Here is a 23,144-nt window from a genome sequence, read left to right on the forward strand (position 1 = left end):
CCATTCAACGAGCACCAAGTGAACCGCCGCCGTAAACGACAATGCCCCTGGGACAATCCCCCCGACCGAGCGGAACCTTAGCTTCATCTATTCCGTGCTCGAGCCGTGCAACATGTGATCGCACGTCACGACCTTCAATTCACCACACCCACCAAACGCGGAAGTGAAAGTGGTTGCTTCCTCTCCTTTACCATCCACTGTACAGGACAGTGTGGACGATATGGAGGTATCTGTTACGGATACCAGGAAAAAAGGCCAAAAACGGTCAAATGTTGATGCCTTTGATGCTAAGTATCAGAATAAGGTCCAGATCGTATCAGGCTCGGTGGAGCCCCAAGGTCCGTCTCACAATGGAAACCCCTTGGTGGTACCGGAGTCGTGTGCGGATGTGGAAACTTCGCTTGTTCCACTGGCCAACTCCGAGTGGGACACAGAGAACGGTGAGGCATCTTGGGACGTTTTAAGTGTTTGTCCTGTTCGCCAAACTTGTTCAGACAAGTTAACAGCTATGTCTGACAGTGATGGAGAAATAGATAAAGGGGAAAATCCCTGTGAGTTATATGTCAACCTCTCCCTCACAGATGATGATGTGAGGGTTGTAGAGGGGAAGGACATGGGCAAGGCAAATTCGGAGGGGTCCGTAAACAGAGCAGAACTTTCTGTTGAGCCAAAAGTAAATGTTCCACAAGTAATAGGAGAGGTTATGGATGAAGCACTTGATTCAGATGAAACCTCTTCAACCCCACATTTCAGTGCTTTAAGCTCTCAAGAGGATGAAGGGGGAAACGACACAACCTTAGTGTCTCAAGAAAATGTGATTAAATTCCTGGATGATACATTCAGGAAAAGATACATAAAAATCAAAGATTACTTCCCGAATTTACATGATTTCATTAAAACTGCAAGGGGTTTGATTCGTGAACCTTATCATTTTAACATGTCAGATCCTCAATTCCATAGGTTAAGGAAATGTGTTAATCGGGCTGGTCAAGAGCTTCAAGAATAACGAACAGAATGGAGATAAAAGTAGCATCCCTGAACATCAATGGAGGCCACAGTTGTGTGCGTCGCCTCCAGATATTTCAGCTCTTCCAAAATGAAAAAAATTGATGTGCTAATGCTACAGGAGACGCATGCAAATCAGTATTCTGAGGATGAGTGGTGTAAAATCTTTAAAGGTTGTCTTTTTTTCTCGAGTGCGCTTGTTGAGGCCAAGGCTGGTGTGGCAATAGTGTTGCATCCTCGACTTCAGCCTTCGGAGATAACTTGTAAGGAGATTTGCAAAGGTTACTTATTGTCTGTGCAATTTGTCAGTAGTAACCTAAAGATTTGCATGACAAATGTTTACTGTCCTAGTGCTAACTCTGAAAGAGGTGCCTTTCTGTACAAGTTGGCAGAGTTTGTAAGCACCATTGACTTAACCATGTTGTTGTGTCTGGGGGGTGACGACAACTGCACCCTCGACCCACAACTTGATGGGAACACTTGTGAGCCTCATCCACCCAGTGCAAGGCCTTTGGCACAGCTCGTCAAAAAGTTTAAACTGGTGGATGTGTGGCGGGTACAAAACCGTAATATCCATCAGTATACATGGGTTTGTGTATCAAGAAATGTTTTGACGATGGCTCGCCGAGACATTTTATGTTAATCATGAAATGGTAAACATTGTTAAGAACTCTTATTTAAGGCCGTCTGGTTTTTCCGATCATCACATGATTGTTATGGTGTGTGGCTTTCCTCATGTCTGTGGAAGTGCAGATTGGACTTTTAATTTGAAACTTTTACAAAGTGCACATTTTATAGAAGCTTTTAAAATGGTATGGGAAAAATGCAAGTCACAAAAGGGTTCATATTTGAACTTAAGACACTGGTGGGACTGCACAAAGTCCCAAATCAAATGTTTTTTTTTCCAACAATACTGCTCTTACAGCACATACAACGCTTTTGGTGTGATATCTGCTTTAAAAAACGATATACTTATCTGTGAGCAGAAAGCTGGATTGTCTAGCGTGAATGTCCAGCAGTTGTCGGAGAAAAGGACCCTTCTGGCTGAAATGGTGAAAGAGCGGGCGGCCGGTGCATTCGTCCAACTGTGGAACGAAAAAATCCAACTTGACACACCAAACAAAGGGTTCTTCAATTTGGAAAAAATGGTCAAGACCTCTCAACAAATCCATGCTTTGCGCTCTTCTGGTAGTGATTTGTTGACCTCCCAGAGTGATATCAAGCATGAACTACAAGACTATTTTTCTAAACTCTTTGCAAAAAGAGCTGTGAATGAGGAGAACAGGAATGCGATGCTTGAACAGCTCCCTTCTCTGTCTGAAGACCAACAACAATTGCTTGAGCCTGGCATTTCTCCTGGAGAACCTACTGCTGCGCTCAAGGATAGCAAGGATGGGAAAGCCCCTGGACTAGACGGCCTTCCGGCTGAATTTTATTCGGCTTTCTGGGACATTCTAGGCCCTACTCCTCTTGAGGTCTTTCAGGAGAGTGTTGAACAAGCTGAATTGCCATTGAGCTGCCAGAGGGCAGTTTAGTGTCTCCTTCCGAAGAAAGGAAACCTGCATGAGACCGCAAATTGGCGGCCTGTGTCACTCCTCAACACGGACTATAAAATATTGTCAAAAGCACTCACAACCCGTCTAGAGGAAGTCATCTCTTTCTTGATTGGCACTGCTCAATCATACTGTGTTCCAGAACGTTCCATATGCGATAATATTTTTTTGGTGAGGGACTTGATCAGTCTCGGTCGAACTACATCTCCTGGTTCTGGTTTATTAATTTTAGATCAAGAAAAAGCTTTTGACAGTGTTAACCATTCTTTTTTGTTTGATGTATTAAGGAGAACAGGGTTTGGGGAAAAATTTATTGCTTATGTTAAGTTATTGTACAAAAATGCATCTTGTCTGCTGAAGGTTAATAATAGTCTTTGTTACCCTTTCCCCTTTCAGTGAGGCATCCATCAGGGCTGTGCGCTTTCAGGCATGCTCTACAATCTATCCGTTGAACCTTTATTAGTTTTACTTCGGAACTCCGTGTTAGGAGTCTCTCTTTCACAAATCTCCAAAGTCGTTGTTTCAGCTTATGCTGATGATATTTGTGTTGCTATTGCAAATTAAAAAAATATGTTTCTGAGGTCTCTCGTTGCCTTCCCAGTTTGAGCTTGCTTCTACTGCAAGGGTAAATTGGTAAAAAAAAGTGTAGCTTTTTGTGTGGGCCCCAGATCGCCTTCCTCGTCCCTGCCTGTTTTACCAGGAGGAATACAGTGGAGTAGTGAGGGGTTTAAATATTTAGGCTTATTTCTAGGAATTGAAGCGTATGAACAAAAAAATTGGGAGAACTTCCTGGAAAAAATTAAATTGAAACTGGCAAGGTGGAGAAGATTGTACCAACTTCTCTCGCTTAAGACACGGGTGTCAATCATAAATAACCTGGTGGTTCCATTTCTTTGGCATACAGTTATCCCACTTGAACCTCCGAGGTCACGGGCATTCAGAGGGTTCTGACTGATTTTTTTCTGGGGTGGCCACCATCGGCTGGGCCCAGACGTGGTCTGCAAACCCTGAAATGCGGGTGGTGAAAATCTGATGCATATCCCAAGTCGGATAATCAAGCGCCTACTGTACACTATACAGTGAGTGTGTTCCTTGGCGACCTCTCACGAACGCCTAGTTGCAGAAAGTGGAAGGTCTGAAATGTGACCGTGAACTTTTCCTCATCGACCTGTAACACATTGACGTGTCTCAGCTCCCCGTTTTCATCAGAGTCTTTTGAATGCTTGGCCAGTCCTCGGAGTGCAACGTTTGGAGGTATAATACGATTCCCAAAAGTTCGTACATGAGCCATTAGTTTGGAATCCTTTATTCTCTAGAATTTCAACCTCCAGGTCGTTTATGCATTGTTTCACCAGTGTTGGAATAAACAGAGTGCGAGACCTGTTGGAGCCATCCTTGAATGCCTGGCTACCTGTAAGCTGTTCTCTGTCTCTCTGTCTATCTCTGTGTCTGTCTCTCTCTGTCTCTCTCTGTCTCTCTCTGTCTCTCTCTCTCTGTCTCTCTCTAGTATTTGTGAGTTTGCACTGTAAAAGGAGCTGAACACGTGTGTCCATGTGTGCGAGTTCTACTGATTGGTTGGATAGTTTGCGTGACTCCACCCACAATTTCTTAACTGCGGCTGCAAATTTAGGAACCCTTTGGAATTACCCTTGAGAACTCTTTAAAATTACATTCTCTCTCAAGCTGTGCTTTTTCTGTCCAGACTATGCAGATTTGTTATTACTTTCTGACTATTTTCTCTGAAAATGGAGAGTTGATTGGGCGACTATGTGATGGGTTTCTGCAAAGTCGGTGATGGCATGATCGGGGACAGAAAACGTGACGTATTCCGCTGTTTTGACGTGGGGATTCACGTTTGATTTTATGAGCGGGAGGAGGGTGAGAGTGAAGATGGGACGACTTTGGAAGGGGAGGCGTTGAGGGCTTTGATGAGAGAGGGAGGGACCATGTGGGGTTTGAAGGCTTGAGTGTGGGGAAGGGATCAATGCCTTGTGGTTGGGAGGGGAAGGTTGAGGACTTGGGGTTTTGGGAGGTTGGGGGGGGGGTTAAGGGAAAAGATGGGACAGAGTTGAGAGTGGATGGCTGAGGCTTTTTTGTTGAGATGTCAGAACTGCATGTGTGGGTCTACCCACGGTCCCAAGCCTTGACCAGGTGAAAGTGCTTTTGCAAGTCGATGTACCTGTACCATGATGTACGTGCTGGGTGCACAAAATTGCCTCGGCCTCATAATGAATGGGGAACACAGCCTGTGTGTGCACGGACGATTCTTTCATTTATATTTGAAAGAAAAATTTAATTCGATTCTGTGTTTTTTAGATCCTCGTGGAGGATCTCTCAGTCTTACTCACGTTGTTGTTCTTCATCTTCTTCTTGTGGACTTCTTTGTTTCACAGCCTACAGTTTTCATCTAAACTTCCTGAAACTTGACATATATATGTAAAAATACCCTGCGCAGACAGTAACCATCTCCGATTTTGAAAATTCCTCCGAGAAAAAAAAGTTATGACGTCAAAATATCTCCGCTAATGGAAATCGCCGAAAAAATTATCTCCGAAACTCGGCAAGCCATTTGAATTTTGTTTGCGGGAATCGAACAGGGCATTAGCACAGATAATTTGTCGCAAACCTGATACATCACAATGACGTCATATTCGTTTTTATAACGTCATCATTAAGAGGACGAGGATCTTCGATCATTTGAACTTGTTTTTTTTTCTCCGCCATGAACAGTCCCATTTTGCAGGTGTGCTTAACTCCTTTTTCAGGTGTGTGCATGCAAAGCAGCTACTGCAATATAAACAAAGTGAGCATCGACTTGGCATGTTACCTGTGAACATTCTTCGGGTGTGAAGGGAGATCCATGATGTACAAGATCACATTCTGCCCTTGCTTCTTACACCTCTGCCCTCCTGAAACCCCTTGAAACCCTCACCTTCCCAACGTTGAGGCAGGTTGCTCACCTGCATTCATTCGTCCCCTTCATCTGTCCATTGTGGAATCGTCTCCCTGTGTCCATTGTCTCATCCTCCTTACTTCAATCTTCCCAATGCGCTACCCGGTTGCCAGAGTGCACACCAACTAAATGCCACCAGATGGGACTCCCAGTTTAACGTCCATACGACACACACACACACACACACACACACACACACACACACACACACACACACACACACACACACACACACACACACACACACACACACACACACACACACACACACACACACACACACACACCACCCTCATCACCCTGCTTGTGAAACTATGGAATGACAATTCATAGCTAGGTTGGGATTCAAACCCAGGCTAGAGAGTTTCCAGGCAAGTAACTCCATCCACAAGCCTGGTGTTGGCTTCACGCTCGGGTCGCTGGCTTCAGGTCTTAGGGTCTTGAGGTTGAGCCCCGTTGGCTGCTGAATTAACACCAGCTGGGGTTGACTCAGCCAGTCATCCTTCTGAGGTTGGTGAAATGAGTCCCAGTGTACTGGTGTAGGGGCACAGCATCAGCAGTACAGCCACACTTCCAAGAAATGATAGCTACCCGGCAGTCAAGCTGCCAAATACAAGAACCGACCTCCATTCCGCCCTCCCCCAACCATTTCCCCATACCCTTTGACATTTGTTCAGCAGCTGCCATTTGTTGTTGTTTAGCTTCTCCATGAGCCTCGACCCAATTGTATAAGAAAGTATTATTTATATCTAGTACCGCTAATACCTATTTTTGCCCCGAAATATCTTCGTCCGTGCCTCAAAGTCGTATTGATTGTTTGATGCACGGAGTGATCTTGTGATTGACCCTGTTTGTGGAACCATCCGGACGATGAGCGAAGGGGACACCACATCTTGGGCGAAGGGGACACCGCATCGTGTGCTCCGCGCTCGCAGCTTTCAAATCGCGAATCGCCGACGAACGGCCTCGAGCATTTATCAATGGATCCGTGCGCGAGGTGGCACTCGTACCCCACGCACGGACACAACATCAAGTGATCCCGATCCGTACGTGCAATTCCAACCGTTTCGCAGGTTTCCATTTTTCAATACATAATTAAATAATACCACACATAATTAGTAAATATTACTCTAATTGCCTGTGTAGTCGGTCGGACATTGAAAGAGAGTATCAATCACATTGCCAACGTCGACGTGTGTTCCACCATCACGAGATGAATCTCTCTCTACCCGAGAAGATTTTAAACACCCCCTCGTTGTTGTAAGGATTCGGGTTGTTTGGGTGAAAGAGGTTAAATGTTTGCTCAAAGTGTACGATATGTGGGAAAATGTAAAAAAATGGAGCGATGATGACGTCACTCGTTTAAATTTGACGTCGCACCGCAAGTCGCGCGTTCCCATGCTCGAGCCCCGTGATCGACCCATTTCAGAGGGCTACAAAAGGACAACCCGTAGGTCACGACGAGGTCATTCGGCCCATAATGGCGGTGTTATATCGACTCAATTTCACGGGGTTGGGTGGGGGGACGAAAACAGTGGGGGAGACACACAATTTTGGGGGTTGGTGTTGGGGTTGGAGGGGAGGGAGTGGGGAGGTTGTCGGTTGAGGAATTGAACAAATACTCAACAGCACATTCATCTTTTGACGAGTCCCTCTCGCAGGCGTCACAATGACCCATCCATGACCTGAACTACTGACCTACCTGTGAGTGTCCAGGTGTCCCTCCATGTGCACTCAAATCAAATGACTTGTCCTGGCAATGGAGACCCCCATTCAATAATCGTCCACTTCGACTGCATCTCAAAATTACTTCGGACAAAACAGAAGGAAGGAATTATTTATATATATATATATATATATATATATATATATATATATATATATATATATATATATATATATATATATATATATATATATATATATATACATATACATATATTAAATATATAATTGCCAATGACAGTGGTGGTGATTATGGAGGTTGGAGGTCGATGTGCCCAAAGCGGTGTCCGTGTGTGTATGTCCGTGTGTGTATGTCCGCGCGTGTGTGTCACGTGTGTCCGTGTGTGTGTATGTCCGTGTGTGTGTCACGTGTGTCCGTGTGTGTGTCACGTGTGACGTGCACGAGGCGGATAAATAGAATGCTGGCGACGCGATGTCAGTGCGATTTCCCACCGTGGGAACGTGGCACCGAGCGCCTCCAACTCGCCGTGAAGGAGGCACACACCACGAGCCGTGAAGGAGGCACACACCACGAGCCGTGCTATGTTTAGCGCACGGCTCACTTCACGGGTGGAAAATAAACACCAAGCGGATTAATAAGCGGGTCCGAACGCCGCGGCACTCTCAGCACGTTAAGCACGCCGTACGTCCGTACGGGGTGGGGGATCTTCGTGATCGGCGATCGTGCTGTGCCGCGGACACCTTGACAGCATGTAGGATCGTCGTCGATCGTCGCCTCTCGTCGAGCGCTCCACGGTGTTCCACGGTGTTCCACTCGAGCGACATGCTGGCGTTCGGCTCGGCACGGAGAAAACGTGCGGCAGCACGTCGGGGAGACCAGCGAGCCGTCCGCACGGTGTCCGGCGAGGTGGCCCGAGCGGGCGGCGACAGGGAGTGTGCGCGGGCTCGGATTGCCGCGCAGCACGCGGGGCTCGGTGACGTGCTCGCTTGGGAGGCCGGAGCCTGTTCGGGGTCACGGAGGGAGCCGGGCCTGGGCGCGCACGTCTCGGAGAGTACGGACGTCGACGGTTCGGGACGACGCGAGGTGACGGACGGCTCGTCCACCGGGAGGTCGGGCCGAGGGATCGTCAGTCCCTGGGACCTGGTGATGGACAAGCATCGGCAAAGCGAGTAAGGTCCGCACGCGCGTTCACAACTCGGCCGGTGATAAAACTCGGGAAAGCGGCGCACGTGCTGGGAAAACAACACATGCGGTGCACGGATGGGCGGCCCGTCTCCCTAATGGTCTCATTAACGTGACAGCGACATCCAGCTGCTTCGCCGTGCATGGAAACCTTTCGCCGAAGCTGTTCCGTGCGTTAGTTTCTCATGTTGGTCGAACGCACGTCCGTGTGTGGCAGGAAAGTTGGCGGTTACCTGACGTGGCCAGGTAACCTGACGTGGCCAGGTAACCTGACGTGGCCAGGTAACCTGACGTGGCCAGGTAACCTGACGTGGCCAGGTAACCTGACGTGGCCAGGTAAACACGCGTGGTTATAAGTCTCCGTCGGCACTGAAAGAGCGCGTGTTCCAGGACGCGGGAGTCCCCCGTGCCTGGCGCGCCGTTTTCACGGACACGTGCTGGGAGGAGGGCAAGGTTGCACGGCTCGACCCGTGCGTCGATTCGGGATCGTTCCTGGTGTTGTCGCTGGGGGGAGCGCACGGCGAGGCGAACCTCGGTACTCCGTGCATTGCTTCGTCCTGATCTCGTCGATCATCCGATACATTGTACTGTCGGGTTCGCAATCCCCACGAACCCTCCGTCCTCGGTGTGTTCAGTGTGTTGGACTCTGTTAGGATTTCCCACAAAGCAATTACTCATTCATCAAACATTCAATATGATGAGGAAACGATTGAATGAAGAAGATGAACAAATATTTATTATTATTTATTATTATTATTATTATTATTATTATTATTATTATTGTTATTATTATTATTATTATTAAACATGGAACCTGAGAATTTGTGAGTTAACTTACAACAGTTTGTATTGTTTAATTTAGTTTAATTTTATGGATAAATTGATGAGCGTTTCCAAATGCGTCAAAGTGTGTAAAAAGGTCTCTCTCTCTGTCTCTGTCTCTGTCTGTCTGTCTGTCTGTCTCTCTGTCTCTCAGTACTCTGGCCAACGGTGGCTTCGGTTTATTCCAAGGATTACACTGGGTTGTTTGCCTTTGACTTCCCAGCAGCGGTCGTCCGTGCAGGGATTTTGTAATCTGTTCCCGGTGCTGGCGATAACTCGCACAGTCTTCACGAAACGGCGGGATCTTTTTCAATGACCACTTAGCTGATGGTAGCAAATTGAACGCCCGGCTTTGCGTCCACACGACAACCTGTCTGAAAAATCCAACTCCAGCAGGTCAGGAATCAAACTCACACCAGGCCAACGGAAGTGCCACTACCCCCACACTCATGTCACCCCCACGCCCCCCCCTTCCAATGTGTATACGAGGCTCAACCATCTCGCCGAGTGATTTCCACGCACCCATCGTCAGTGGAGTCAAGATCGGTGCTGCACGTGCTGAACCCAAAGCGTGCCACACCGCCATCACCAGGTATTCACAAAAAAACGTGCGTCACTTACACTCGTTTTGTGTAAACGTTAATGAAGCGCTTTTAATCATTTTTCTTACATCCGAAATAGCGTAAACTAGAGTTTTGGCTCTGCGACAACAATAATAATAATAATAATAGTTAAAAAAAAAAAGTTACCTCGTTCCGTCAAGTCGTCGAATCCAACTTCTTGTGACATTCATGATCAGATTTCTCCAAGCGTCCCTATCCTGCTTCCCAAAGCTCTGGCAAAGACACCTTGGTTGCAGCCTTTACCCGATCCATCCAGCACACATTGGAGCTGCCTCCTCCTCTTATTCCCTCAAACATACCGAGTGTCATTGCCTTCTGTAGATTTTCGTTTCCTGCACTCTTGATATGTCCCAGAGTATGCCAGTTTCTGTTTTGGATCAGTTCTTTTAATGTACATGGTGGTACAACTTCTTCAAACTCTGATTGATTTGCTCTTCTTGCAATTTATCCGACATCAACTCTCCCAATCAGACCTCAAAACTCAACTTGCTTCAATTATGCCGAAATGTGCGCTCTCTTTCCCTTTCCTCTCGCTATTACTTCGGTTTTTGCTCCTGAGAACCGGTTGCTTGTTCTCCTCTGCCATTGATTGGAGCACGAAATACTCAGCAAGTCACTTCGTCACATGATATTTGTGTGGCCATTGGCATCTCAAGGGTGGGCCATGATGATGTTTCTTTCGCCGCTATGCTCTGGAATTCTTTACCTTCTCATGTCCTTCCTAACAGTTATAACCTGTCCCTTTTCAAAAAAAAAAAACTCTTATATGATTTTTTCCTTCTCTTCACGTCTCAATTTCTTCAGTTCCTTTTTTGTTTCATTTAAGGCCTCTCTTCCATGAGTCCATGTCTGGACCCTTTAACATATATTCTACATCAAAAAACAACAAAATGAAAGTTCGTGGAATTTTTAACATTCATCTCCAACACCATTAAATACTTATTCCGAACAATTGTTATTGATTTTTCCGCAGTTTCTAAGATGCTCAAGCATGTGCTCATTGTGCTGCATTCATCTGATTGTGGTTGTTCACTTGTGCATTTTGCGTAAGGACGTGACTGTCTGCATTTTGTTCCATTGTCCACAGTTTCCTTGTGTTAACAGACAATGGACGACTCGAAGCCTTGGAAAATCAGAGCTATTCACAGTCTAATTGGCAATTGTCCGCAGCTCACCCCCACCCTCCATGGGCTGCCACCCCAACATCACCCCACACGGCAAGTTGAAGGCGATGAAAAACAGGTTGGGAGGAATCAAGAACGTTAAAAAAATAAAAAAAATTCTCAAGCGTGATACAAATGCTATTTGAGAGGTTGTCAGGGACACAAAAATACACCGGAACACTGAGATAGTCACTTATTGACGAGGTAGACTTGCAGTTGTTCAGAATTCAACTGAAATGTTCATTTGTTGTTTGACTATAGAATCCTAAAGCACCACATGAGCAGAGATCAATCAAACTGCCTGACGTGGGCAGGACCCGATGGACGAATCACGACGCACGTGACTGCGCTCGGCATTGTATTCCCGTCAGGCTTTTTTGGCCTTTCTGACGAGATATCTCGGTCCGAACGAGAACAACAGACATCAAACTTACGGTGGATCAAACTTACGACAAAGGGTTTTGCAGAAGACATTGTTTTGTTTTTTTTAGAGAAGAGAGCAGGCAGGTTGGCCTTGTTCCTCTTAGGCATCACTGAGGGAGGACTAGTATGTGCTGAACCATTTTAAAGAGAAAGACAAATCCTGGTTCCTCATCTGCCTTTTTCTTAAACGTTCCGTCCAACACTGGTTTTGACGATACTAAAATGGGTCCTTGGGTTTTCGGTACAAAACAGATTCAACTCATGTAATGCGGGTCACTTATCATATACCCATCACATCTGTGTCTCCTAGATTCTGTGGAATCTAAAGCTCTCAAATTTACTGGAATCTCCTGCAATGAGGCCAAAACACGATGTCTGTTGCTTTCACATCAGACAGGTCGGTGGTCTCTCTGTTTTTGACGGTCTCTTCTTCAATATTACTCCCTCTGCTCTCTCAATCCTCCAATCATCTCGAGCAACTTCAGGATGTATGTTTTTTTTTTTTCTCATGGCCCCCTCCTAGTCAATATTCCAAAATCCAGGCTAACTGCGTGCACACCTCAATTGCTTTGTTCTTTGCTTTTCTTGTCTAAAACGGCCTTCCAGAGGCTGTTGTTTTCCACAATTCGCATCAGGGCTTCAAGCATGCAGTGCACTGGTCACCATCTCAAATCACCCCCTGTCCTGATCCATGATCTTTATTACCACCATTAACCCTTCTTTACCCAACCCTTGTACTTGCTAGCTTCAGTGCCACCCACCCCCACCCTCATCTCCTTCTTCCTTTCCTATTTGTTTATATTTATTTGCCGGTTGTGCCCGACTGCTTCCCCATTACCCCAACTGTCAAGTTAACGTTGCTCTTCCATGAGCCTCACTTTTGTAGAGGGCCCTCATTTGATTAACGATCAGATGACTAATTTTTTTTTTCACCCACCTTCCTTGGTAGTAAATTTCATTTTGGTGGTGAAATCCATGACCAATCGGAAATGCTGAAATGTAAATGCTTCAAACTGCAAGAGAAGCAGTGAGAAAGAAGATATTCGACAAGATGTTATTATGAGGAAGCACACAGAGAGATCGAGCAGAGAGACCCCATATGGCCACACTTGCATGAAAACCTGGAATATAATTGGATGGAAAAGCTCCCTTAAATTTAATTATCCATTTTTCGAGAAAATACAATTAGTCAGGCAGACGTACATGCACGATTGGATGCAAATGTATACATAGAAACGAACTGGCAACTGAGATTCAATAAATCAGTGCATTCCCATTCCTCTAACAAGCCATACATTTAGTATGTACACCAAGATGGCAGATATTCACCATCTCCATCACTACTGTATGCACCTGTCTAACCACCCCCAGTACTCCCGCTCACCATCCCCCAAACAAACGACACATTGGAACTTAGTATGTGCCATTAAATCCCACACTACCAGGGCAAACTCGATACTTTATATGGTCTAATTACTTCTCTCACCTTTAAGATTTGTAATGTGGGAGGCTGTCTTGCTTCTGGCATTCCACGTGGAAAGGTGCTTATTACTTTCGACATTGTGTGGTTTGTTTTACATCGGCACTGACAATCTACCGAATACCGATGGAATGTTCTGCTGCTTGGAGTGGTTGCACAGTTTTGGAGTTTCCTGCATTGATGCAATGTGTCTGTTTTTGCTGTTGAGCCGCTCAGGTTGGATGGGAAATGCCGATGAACTTGTATTCTCGGCAGCTCTTTTTGACTAGTTGCGCATTTCCCATACAAGCAAACGAAGTGTGTGCGTGCGCGCGTGCGTGCGCGCGTGCGTGCGCGCGTTCGTTCAATATTGGAAATAATTTTGGAAAGGGCGGAAAAACTGGGTATAAAACGCAAATAACGTGTGATTAAAATCTGATCTCATGTGTGAAAATGAAATGCTCCATAGTGCAGTCATGTGCTGATGAAGTGCATTTATTGGCTGTCGTGCAAGCAATTAGAAAGTGCCACAACTGAAGAAGGACGATACAAGTACAGTGCTTTCAGAAAGTATTCACACCACTTGACTTTTTCACATTTTGTTGTGTTACTGCCTGAATTTAAAATGGATTGCATTTAAAGTTTTTTTTTTTTTGTCACTGATGACAAAGTGAAAACATGTTTTTAGAAATTTTTATAAATCGATCAAAAATGAAAATCTGAAATGTCTTGCGTTGATAAGTATTCAACCCCCTTGAATCAATATTTTGTCGAAGCACCTTTGGCAGTGATTACAGCTTGGAGTCTTCTTGGGTATGTCCGTTTCAGCTTTGCACATCTGCATTGGGGGATTTTCTCCCATTCTTCCTTGCAGATTTGCTCAAGCTCGATCAAGTTGGATGGGAAGCGTCGATGAACAGCAATCGTCAAGTCATTCCACAGATTCTCAATGGGATTCAAGTCTGGGCTTTGGCTGGGCCACTCAAGGACTTTCACATCCTTGTTCTGAAGCCATTTATGCCAGTGTTGCTTTGGCTATCTGCTTGGGGTCATTGTCCTGTTGGAGCGTAAATCTTTGCCGCAGTCTAAGGTATTTTGCACTTTGAAGCAGGTTCTCTTCAAGGATTTGCCTGTATTTGGCTCCATTCATGGTTCCCTCTGTCCTAACAAGTTTCTCAGTCCCTGCTGCTGAAAAGCATCCCCATAACATGATGCTGCCACCACCATGCTTCACGGTAGGGATGTTGTTTGATGGGTGATGAGCTGTGCACGGTTTCTGCCAGATGTAGCGCTTTGTATTCAGGCCAAAGAGTTCAATTTTTCTCATCACACCACAGAATATTTTGCCTCATGTTCTCAGAGTCTTTCACATGCCTTTTTACAAACTCCAAGTATGCTGTCATGTGCATTTTTCTCAGGAGTGGCTTCTGTCTGGCCACTCTCCCATGTAATCTAGATTTGTGAAGTGCTGCAGAGATTGTTGTCCTTCTGGCAGGTTCTCTCATCTCAGCCAAGGAACTCTGTCGTTCTGTCAGAGTTGTCATTGAGTCCTTGGTCACCTCCCTGACCAAGGTCCTTCTTGCCCAGTTTCTCAGTTTGGTCGGACGGCCAGATCTCGGAAGAGTCTGGGTAGTTCCATATTCTTTCCATTTCCTAATGATAGAGCTCACTGTGCTCTTGGAAATGTTCAACACTTTAGAAATTGTTCTCTACCCTTCCTCAGATCTATTCCTCCTCAAAATTCCATCTCAGAGTTCCATGGACAGTTCCTTGGACCTCATGGAAGAATTTCTGCTCTGACATGCATTGTCAACTGTGGGACCTTATACAAAAAGGTGTGTTTCTTTATTAATCATGTCCAACAATTTAATTTTTCGCAGGTGGACTCCAATCAAGTTGTGGCGACATCTCATGTTTGATCAAAACTGGATGCACGTGAGATCAATTTGGAGTGTCATCGCAAAGGGGTTGAATCCTTCATATTGACGCAAGACATTTGAGATTTTCATTTTTTTATTGATTTGTGAAAATTTCTCAAAACATCTTTTCACTTTATCGTTATGGGGTATTTTGTCTCGATTGGTGACAAAAAAATTAAAATATCATACGTTTTCAATTCAGGCTGTAACGCAACAAAATGTAACAAAAGTCGAGGGGTGTGAATACTTTCTGAAGGTACCATATAGGTGATGACGTCATAGTAATGTGGAGAGCATGTGGTTAATACGATCGCTCCAGGGAATTAAATATCACAGGATAAGCATATAGACATTTTATTTTACCAGAAAGCCTGGTGTTAGCTTAACATCCTCGGGTCTTGAGTTCAAGCCATTGTCGTGATATTGAAATAACACCAAGTTGGTTGACTCAGCTTGTCACCCTTCCGAGGTCAGCGAAATGAGTACCAGATTACTGGTACCAGGGGACATTGCATCAGTGGCACAGTCCACACCCCCCAGGAAATGATGCAGCCAAGCAGCCACAGGCTGCATACGAATAAATAAATTTCACCAGACATTGTCATCCAAAAATGAAAAACACCCTTCATGGTCCTCACTTCAACTGCCAATTAGAGTTGGATCAGTAATTCTGTCAGTCAGCTACACATACCTTTGAAGAAAGTTTTGCCACAGTCTTGACATCATGAATGGACAGGTGCCAAAAGTGTATCACACTCCTCTGGGACTTTGTTGGTTTGTGTCATTTGTGCAAGTGTCATTATGTCCTTGTTAAAATAAATAAGGAGACATTCATATCTGAAGGCGCCTTGTATATATCAATAAACTAGAAATGATCCCAAAAGGTACAGCTGGTTGAGGTCCGCTTTGTACTGGAACTAATCGTGACAAAAACAATTATATACAATGCAAATTGACATTCTGCCTTTTGTGTGCACCACCCAGTGCACTCTCCAAGGTTGTGGCTGCGCTACGTTGATGACACATTCGTGATCATAAAGAAGGCAGATGTTGACTGTTTTCTTCTGAAGATCAATTCGACATGGCCAGCAATACAGTTCACGTGTGAGGTAGAACAAGCTGGATCTCTGCCATTCCCGGACGTACATCCCTCCAGGGACAGAGACGGCAAGTTACACTCACGGTTGTACCGTAAACCCACAAACACGGACAAAGTTTTGGACGACCGAAGTGGCCATCCCACCTGTCACAAGAGAAGTTGTGTTGTCACAACACACTGCCGTGACCGCGAACAATGCCGGGTGGACATACTGCATGTCACTCGACTACTGCGAGAAAACCACGACCCTAATTCATTCATCAAACCCTGTCGCCGGAAACCCAAGTACAACAGCGACAGTCTGACCACAACACGCTTCTGAAACCACAAGCCACATACTAAGCGAGTACAATATCAACATCACCCACAAACCACAATCATCCTGATGAGCTCAGCTGTCAAAGCCGAAGGACCACGTGAACAAATTTGACAGAAATGACGTCATCTATAGCATCCCATGTGAAGATTGTGAAGCCAAATACGTGGGCCAAACGTCCAAATGCTTATCCACATGGTTAACCGACACCAATGTGCTTTAAGGCGACAAGACAAGTTGATCTTGGTTGCAACACACACACACACACACACACACACACACACACACACACACACACACACACACACACACACACACACACACACACACACACACACACACACACACCAACACACATTCTCTTTGGAATCAGACAACTATCCTTGGCACAGGATCATCAAGGGTGAACCGTGAGATTATCGAAGCCTGGTACTCTTGTGAAAACTCCATCAACAGACACATCGACAGATGGACAGCTGCCCTGATTCCACCCACAATTGTAACTTTGATGCGTATTTTAGATGCTTCACGAGGAATATGATTAATTTACAATCATTTATTAACACAATTTGGCGACTCATAATCACTTATTGGAAAATTACACCAGAAAGACAAATGACCGACTGGAGAAAACCATGACCTCTCAGATATCCACTTCCTGGTTAGATTGCACTTTCCATGAACAGAGTTAATGTCGTGAAGAGTTAAATATTCCACTATATCAATGAGGTAATGAATAAATATGCAATGACAAAATAACAATTTCCCCTTTTGCTTTGAAGAATGGCAATCTTGTACCTCCCCCTACCTGCTGTTTGTCAGGTGAGGTCAGATGAGATTTGTGACTTGCTGCAGGTACCGTGTGAACCTGTACTAACCTGTTTCATGCTCGGGTTGTCAGCGACTAAACCATGGAAGCCACCAAACATCTTGCTAAGGAGGGTGTATGATATGGACACCCAGCAGGATTAAAAACAAAACCTGTCAAAGGGCAGAGTAGCTACTCGTGAGCCAACGGCCATCCATATCTAGTGCCCAACTGTGTCTGCAGACATCTTCCTGCAGTTCGGTTAATGTTTTTTTTTTAGGAGGTTGATATCAGGATTTGCACTCCAGCTTGCCGGAGTGATATTCAGGACTTGCACTCCAGCCACCGTACAATCCTTCATTTCGCAAAACGTACCACAAAGAAATCTGAAAAACCACTCCATGGGAGTACCTCCTGTGCAGCTGCTCTCCGCAGGGCAGCTCACCGGATGACAGGATTGTGGCAAAGCCTTCGGGGGACCCCCACTCTTTGATGATAGGATGGAAATCACGGGCTAACCTTCCCGGGTCAGATTGCCGTAGTGTGTGTCAGGGTGGTGCTGAGGTGTCTTCCACCGGACAGCGGTCTCCTTGGGATAACCTGAGACGGTCCCGAAGGGACAGTCTCAGGTTCGGGTGCCTGGAATATCCCATCGCAAAGAGAGGATGATCACCTGTCTCTGTAATCATCTGAGCTCAAACATTTGGACATCGGTATTGCAGCACCCTCTGAAGTTTGGAGACCGGATAGTGGTGAGGTCATGGCGAGTGGTTACACCTACTATTGGTCTGGTCGCTCTGATGGTTACCATACCGAAGGAGTTACTGTAGCTCTGTCCAATAAGCTGACTCCAATGATAATTGAAGTAACACTGGTCAACGAGCGTATTATGAGACGAAGGATTCATCACTCCTTAGGCGTCATTTCCTGGTCTCAGTTTATGCTCTGACTGAGGCGAGTGATCTCACCTTGAAGGATGTATTCTACGCCACACTCGAGTCTGTGGTTGATCAGTGCCCCAGACGAGATATTCTTCTCATCTTGGGGGATTTCAATACATCAACTGGAACTGATAGGGATGGTTATGAGACATGTGTTGGTCCCCATGGGTCTGGAACTGTGAACCAGAATAGCACTAATTTCCTTGACTTTGCAAGAAGTCATGGACTTCGGCGAGCTAGTTCATGGTTTCAGCTCCCACAGCCTCATCGCTGGACTTGATATTCCAACACCAGTGGTGTGGCAAAGGAGATTGACCATCTGCTCATTGATGGTCACTGGAGGATGATTCAGAACTGCAGGGTCCACTGGAGTGCTCAGTTTCTCAATACCGACCACAGGCTTGGTGAAGCAAGTCTGAACCTGCAGCTTAAATCCGGGAGAATGGCACCATCCCAGCCTCGGCTGGGTGTTGACAAGCTCAAGGATGAGAGAGTAGCCGAGGAGTTTGCGAACAGGCTGAGTGGAGATTTGGGGGATCTGGATGCTTTGGGGATTTATGAAGAGTTGTGGAGTGCCTTCAAGACCACCGTCCTTGATGTTGAGGGTGGATGTCTTGGAACTCACCATGGGGTGAAGAAGAATTTTGTCTCTCAAGGGAGACTGGATACCATTGACCAGAGTCGCAGGGCCAGGCTGAATGGCAGTGCTGAGCTGTTCAGGGAGCTGAGGCGTAAAACTGTACGTGTGCTCAGGGTGGACATGGATGCCTATGTGCGAGGAATCTGTGTTGGGGGAGAGCATCACTTGTGGTCAAGTGATTCTCGTCCTGCTTCTAGGGGAATTTGCGCATTGCGTTCCTCCAAGCCTGTCGCTTGGTGTACTGTATTTAGAGCAGGTGGTGCTGGGCTCTTGACAGAGGGGTCCGAAGTGAGGGGCCGCTGGGATGGTTACTTTCATCGGCTGGACCAGGCTAATCCACCAGCTGTCGAGTTGGATATCAGGGGTGTTATCCCTATTGCTGACCCTCCAATCAACTGCAATCCATCATCATTTGTGGAAACACAGGCTGCGGTGAACCGGTTGAAATGGGGGTAAAGCTCCTGAGATCTGTGGCATCCAAGGCTGGTGGAAATTCTGTACTCATGTTGTTGCAGGCAGTTTTATGCTCTGCCTGGAACACAGGCATCATCACAACTGACTGGAAGAGGGGCCTTGTTGTCCCTCTCTGCAAAGGGAAGGCTGATTGCCAGGACTGCAACAACTGCTGAGGGGAGACACTCTCTCAGTCCTGAGCAAAGTCTTTGCTCAGATAATTCTTTAAAGGGTTTCCCACAATCTGCTTGAGCACCAGCATCCAGAGCAGTCAGGCTTTACATCAAAGAGTTCAACGATTGACCGTATCCCTGCTCTTCGGGTTTTCACCGAACGCAGACGAGAGTTTCAGCAGGGGCTGCTTGCAGCCTCTGTTGCTCTCTGCAAATTGTTCAATTCAGTGAATTTGGATGCCCCCTGGAGGATTCTTGGTCTTCGTGGGGTGCCAACAAAACTGATCAATCTGATGACTTAGCTGTACTCTGGGACTGAGAGTGCCGTGAGATGTGGTGATACCCTCTCTAACTTATTTCCAGTTGTAACTGGTGTTCGGCAGGGGTGTGTTCTCACCCCCACACTTTTCAGCACTTGTATGGACTTGATTCTAGGGAGGATGTCGGAGAGATCAAGCTGTGGTGCATAATTTGCGAATGTCAAGATCTCTGTCCTTGATTTTGCAGATGATCCAGTCATCTTTGCGGAGACTTTAGATATCCTTTCGGGGGTCCTCGCAGTGCTGAATGATGACTCAGAGCTGCAGGGATTACAGGTTTCCTGGGTCAAAACAAAAATCCAGGCTTTGAATGACGTATTGGATGCTGCTATCTTGTTTGTACCTGTTTGTGGTGAGGATGTTGAGGTCATGGAGAGATTCACTCACTTACCTTGGCAGTGATATTCATGTCTCTGCGGGTTGTGAGCCAGAGGTCAATAGACGTCTGTGTCGGGTCTCGGGAGTCATGGATTCACTGGATAATGGGGTGTGGCATTGCCGGTACCTGTGCAGGAGGAAGAAAGTACGAGTCTTCAGGTCCTTTTTGCTTCCAGTCTTGCTATATGGATGTGAGACTTGGACTCTGACCAGGGATCTGAGATGGTGACTTAATTCCTTTGGTACCAGGTCTTTTCGGAGAATCCTTGATTATTGCTGGTTGGACTTTGTGTCCAATGAGCAGCTGCTGAGAGAGACTCAAATGAGATCTGTTACCTGCATAGTCCGTGAGCATCAGCTGCGGCTGTATGGATGTGTGGCTCGTTTTCCTGATGGCGATCCTGCTCATTAGATTCTCTCAATGAGGGAGCCTCATGAGTGACGGAGGCCAACGGGCCTCTTACGTACCTCGTGGTTGCAGCAGGTTGATCGGCATCTCATGGAGATGGGGATGGGCCAGGCAGCTCCCTGGGGGATGGCCAGACGGAGGCTTCTGGAGTACCGGCAGAAAGTGGATGCAGCGACGTGTTGCTCTGGCACATGCTCCCATTCCTGACCTTACCTGACCCCTGCCTGCTCCCTTCTTCACCACACCATGACCAAGTCTCATCCTTCCTCTCTGCGCACCTTTCTCATCGCCCTCCTGCACCTCCGCAGTGCCTGCTCTCATCGTCTCCCCTCCCTCTCATCCCTCCCTCAAAAGGCAACCTTCACACTCTTCCCCCTCCAAGTTCCCCCTCACCATTCTCCCCCAAATTTCCCTCTCACCCTTCTCCCTTCAACCTACCCCCTCACCCTCCCTTCTCAAAGTTGCCCCCCTCACATCCACAAAGCTGCATCCTTCCCCCACTCTCTCTCTTCCATCTCATCACTTCACCACCTCAATCTTCAACTGTCCTCTGCCCCCTCTCATTACTCCCCAATCTACCTCAACCCATCACCACCAAGCCTTTTCTCCTCATCCAGCCCTCTCCCCGAGCTTTTCGGCAATCCCCCACACTTTCAACAACTCTCCTTATCTCCCCCCTCCTCCCTCATTGTGCCTCCCCCCTCCCCTCCCCAGTACCCAAAGCCTCCTGCCCTCCCTCTTCTTGAACAGTGTGGACCTCAAACATCTGGGGCCTTCTCTCAAACCTGACATCTTTCCATTCAGATTGCCACTGACAAACCAGACGTAATCTGCTTAACAGAAACTTTCCTCCTTCAAGACGTCTCTGACTCCCTAGTAGCTCTCCCTTGTTATTCCCTCCTCCGGAATGACAGACCTGAGCCTCGTCCTGGTGGCGGAGGTGCTCTTTTCATCAAAGACTCTATTCCTCACTCTCTGTGCACTGCACTCTCTCCGAAACACCTCCAGGAATACCTCTGGCTCCAGCTTCCCCTCCACTCCCACCTCATGTTTATATGTGTGTTGTACCATCCACCAAACAGTGATGACTCCATTTACATCTCGCTCTTCGGAAACATGGACCAACTTCTGTCCTCTCATCCCAACTCTCTCTTCCTCAAATGTGGTGACTTCATTTGTCATCATGTCAGTTGGCTGGGTGTGAGTACCTCTCTCACCTGTCATGGCACTTCAGCAAAAGTCTTCTCTGACTCATTGGGACTGAGACAATCTGTCAACTTACCGACCCGGATCTCAACCAATGGTAGTCCATCTCTTCCAGATCCGATTTTGACCAGTTTCCCTAAAAATATCTGCTCTTCTTCTTTGTTCCAATCGGTTTATCTGACCATGTCCTTGTCAAAGTAGACATCTCTCTGGCTGTTCTGAGAGAACCACCTCACCGCCGTCGAGTCTGACATTTCACTCAGGCTGACTGGTAGGGTCTCCAAGCAGCCAACAAACTTCCAGACTGCTCTCCCATCTCTACTTTCTCCAAAATCAACTCGTCCTGGGAATTCTTTCAAAGAAACTTGCTCTCCCTCATGCACAGATTTATCCCATCTCGTCTTCAGTTGCCTGACCCTTCCTCCCACCCATGGTACACTGAAGCTTGTGGTGAGGCAGTTGTCTTGAAACAACTGGCCTTTGTCTCATTGGAAGCAAACCCAACTGAGGGTAATCTCAGTTCCTTCCACAAAGCTCAGAACAAGTGTGTATCTACCCTCAGGAGAGCCAGAAAACAACATCTTTCTAATCTCAAGTCTGAACTCTCAAACCTCTCTCCCTCCTAAAAATCCTGGTGGCATTGAGTTAAGTCTGTTTCTGGCATACGTTCCCCCTCCAACTCCTCCCATACCTCAAATGTCCGCACAGCTGACACTGCACGTGAAAAGGCTGAATGCCTAAACTCCATGTTTGCTTCTAAATCTTGTGTCCCAAACCCCTCGCTATCTGGACCCACCTTAACCAGTCTCACCCAACTGTTCCTGGACTCTGTCTCCTTTTCTCCTGACAAGGTGGAGAGCTTGCTGTCAAACCTCGACTCAGATTCTGCAACAAGTCCAGTCGGCATCAGCCCACGTGTCTTAAAAACCAGCTCCTCTGCTCTTGCTCACCCTCTCTCTGTTTTATTCACCCTCTCATTTGCTCAAGGTCATCTGCCATCTGCTTGGAAATCAGCAAACATTACCGCTCTTCACAAGAAAGGTGTAAAAACAGATCCCTGCGACTACAGACCAATCAGCCTCCTTCAAATCATCAGCAATCTGATGAATAGTAATGGTCCGACTACTGATCCCTTTGGTACCCCACTACTTACATCCTCCCAGCAAGACATCCTCCTTCTCACAGCCACTCTTTGATTCCTGTCACTAAGCCAGTTTGCAATCGAATTAGCTACCTGACCAGCCACTCCACAAGCCCTCACTTTGGCTAACAACCTCCGATGTGGTGCCTTATCAAATGCCTTCTTAAAATCTAGATATACGATGTCCACTGCCTTTCCCTCATCCACCCATTCAGACACTGCTTCATGGAACTCTAAAAGATTTGTGAGACAGGAACTACCTTTGCTAAACCCATGCTGACTTCCTTAAATTAGTTTGTATTTATGTAAATGGTTCCTCATATGGTCCTTAATTAATGTCTCCAACACCTTCCCCACAACCAATTTCAAACTAATAGGTCTATAGTTTCCAAATTCTTCTTTGGATCCTTTCTAAAGTAATGGTGTTACATTTGCTACTCTTCAATCCTCCAGTATCTGTGCTGACTTCAT

At 46.4% G+C, this 23,144-nt stretch overlaps 1 protein-coding gene across 16 annotated transcripts in view; it reads left to right on the forward strand.

The window, feature by feature from the left end:
* The first annotated feature begins 7,648 nt into the window (after positions 1-7,648).
* The window catches only part of LOC147026688 (voltage-dependent N-type calcium channel subunit alpha-1B-like), a 592,527-nt gene continuing 577,031 nt past the window's right edge, over positions 7,649-23,144 (forward strand). For 5 of the 16 annotated variants that reach the window (XR_015058470.1, XR_015058469.1, XR_015058472.1 and 2 more), the window contains exon 1: positions 7,650-8,367. Coding sequence is in view for 9 of the 16 variants with exons in the window: in XM_085882405.1 (XP_085738531.1) it covers positions 8,021-8,367 (347 nt within the window). In the remaining 7 variants the exon portion in view is untranslated. Of the gene's footprint in view, positions 8,368-23,144 lie in introns of all 16 variants that reach the window. The other 11 variants (XM_085882399.1, XM_085882398.1, XM_085882400.1 and 8 more) reach the window with 4 other exon arrangements.

This window comes from Eptatretus burgeri, chromosome 5, assembly GCF_056783735.1.
Source record: "Eptatretus burgeri isolate ZD-2024b chromosome 5, Ebu_testis_v1, whole genome shotgun sequence".
Classification (NCBI taxonomy): domain Eukaryota; kingdom Metazoa; phylum Chordata; class Myxini; order Myxiniformes; family Myxinidae; genus Eptatretus; species Eptatretus burgeri.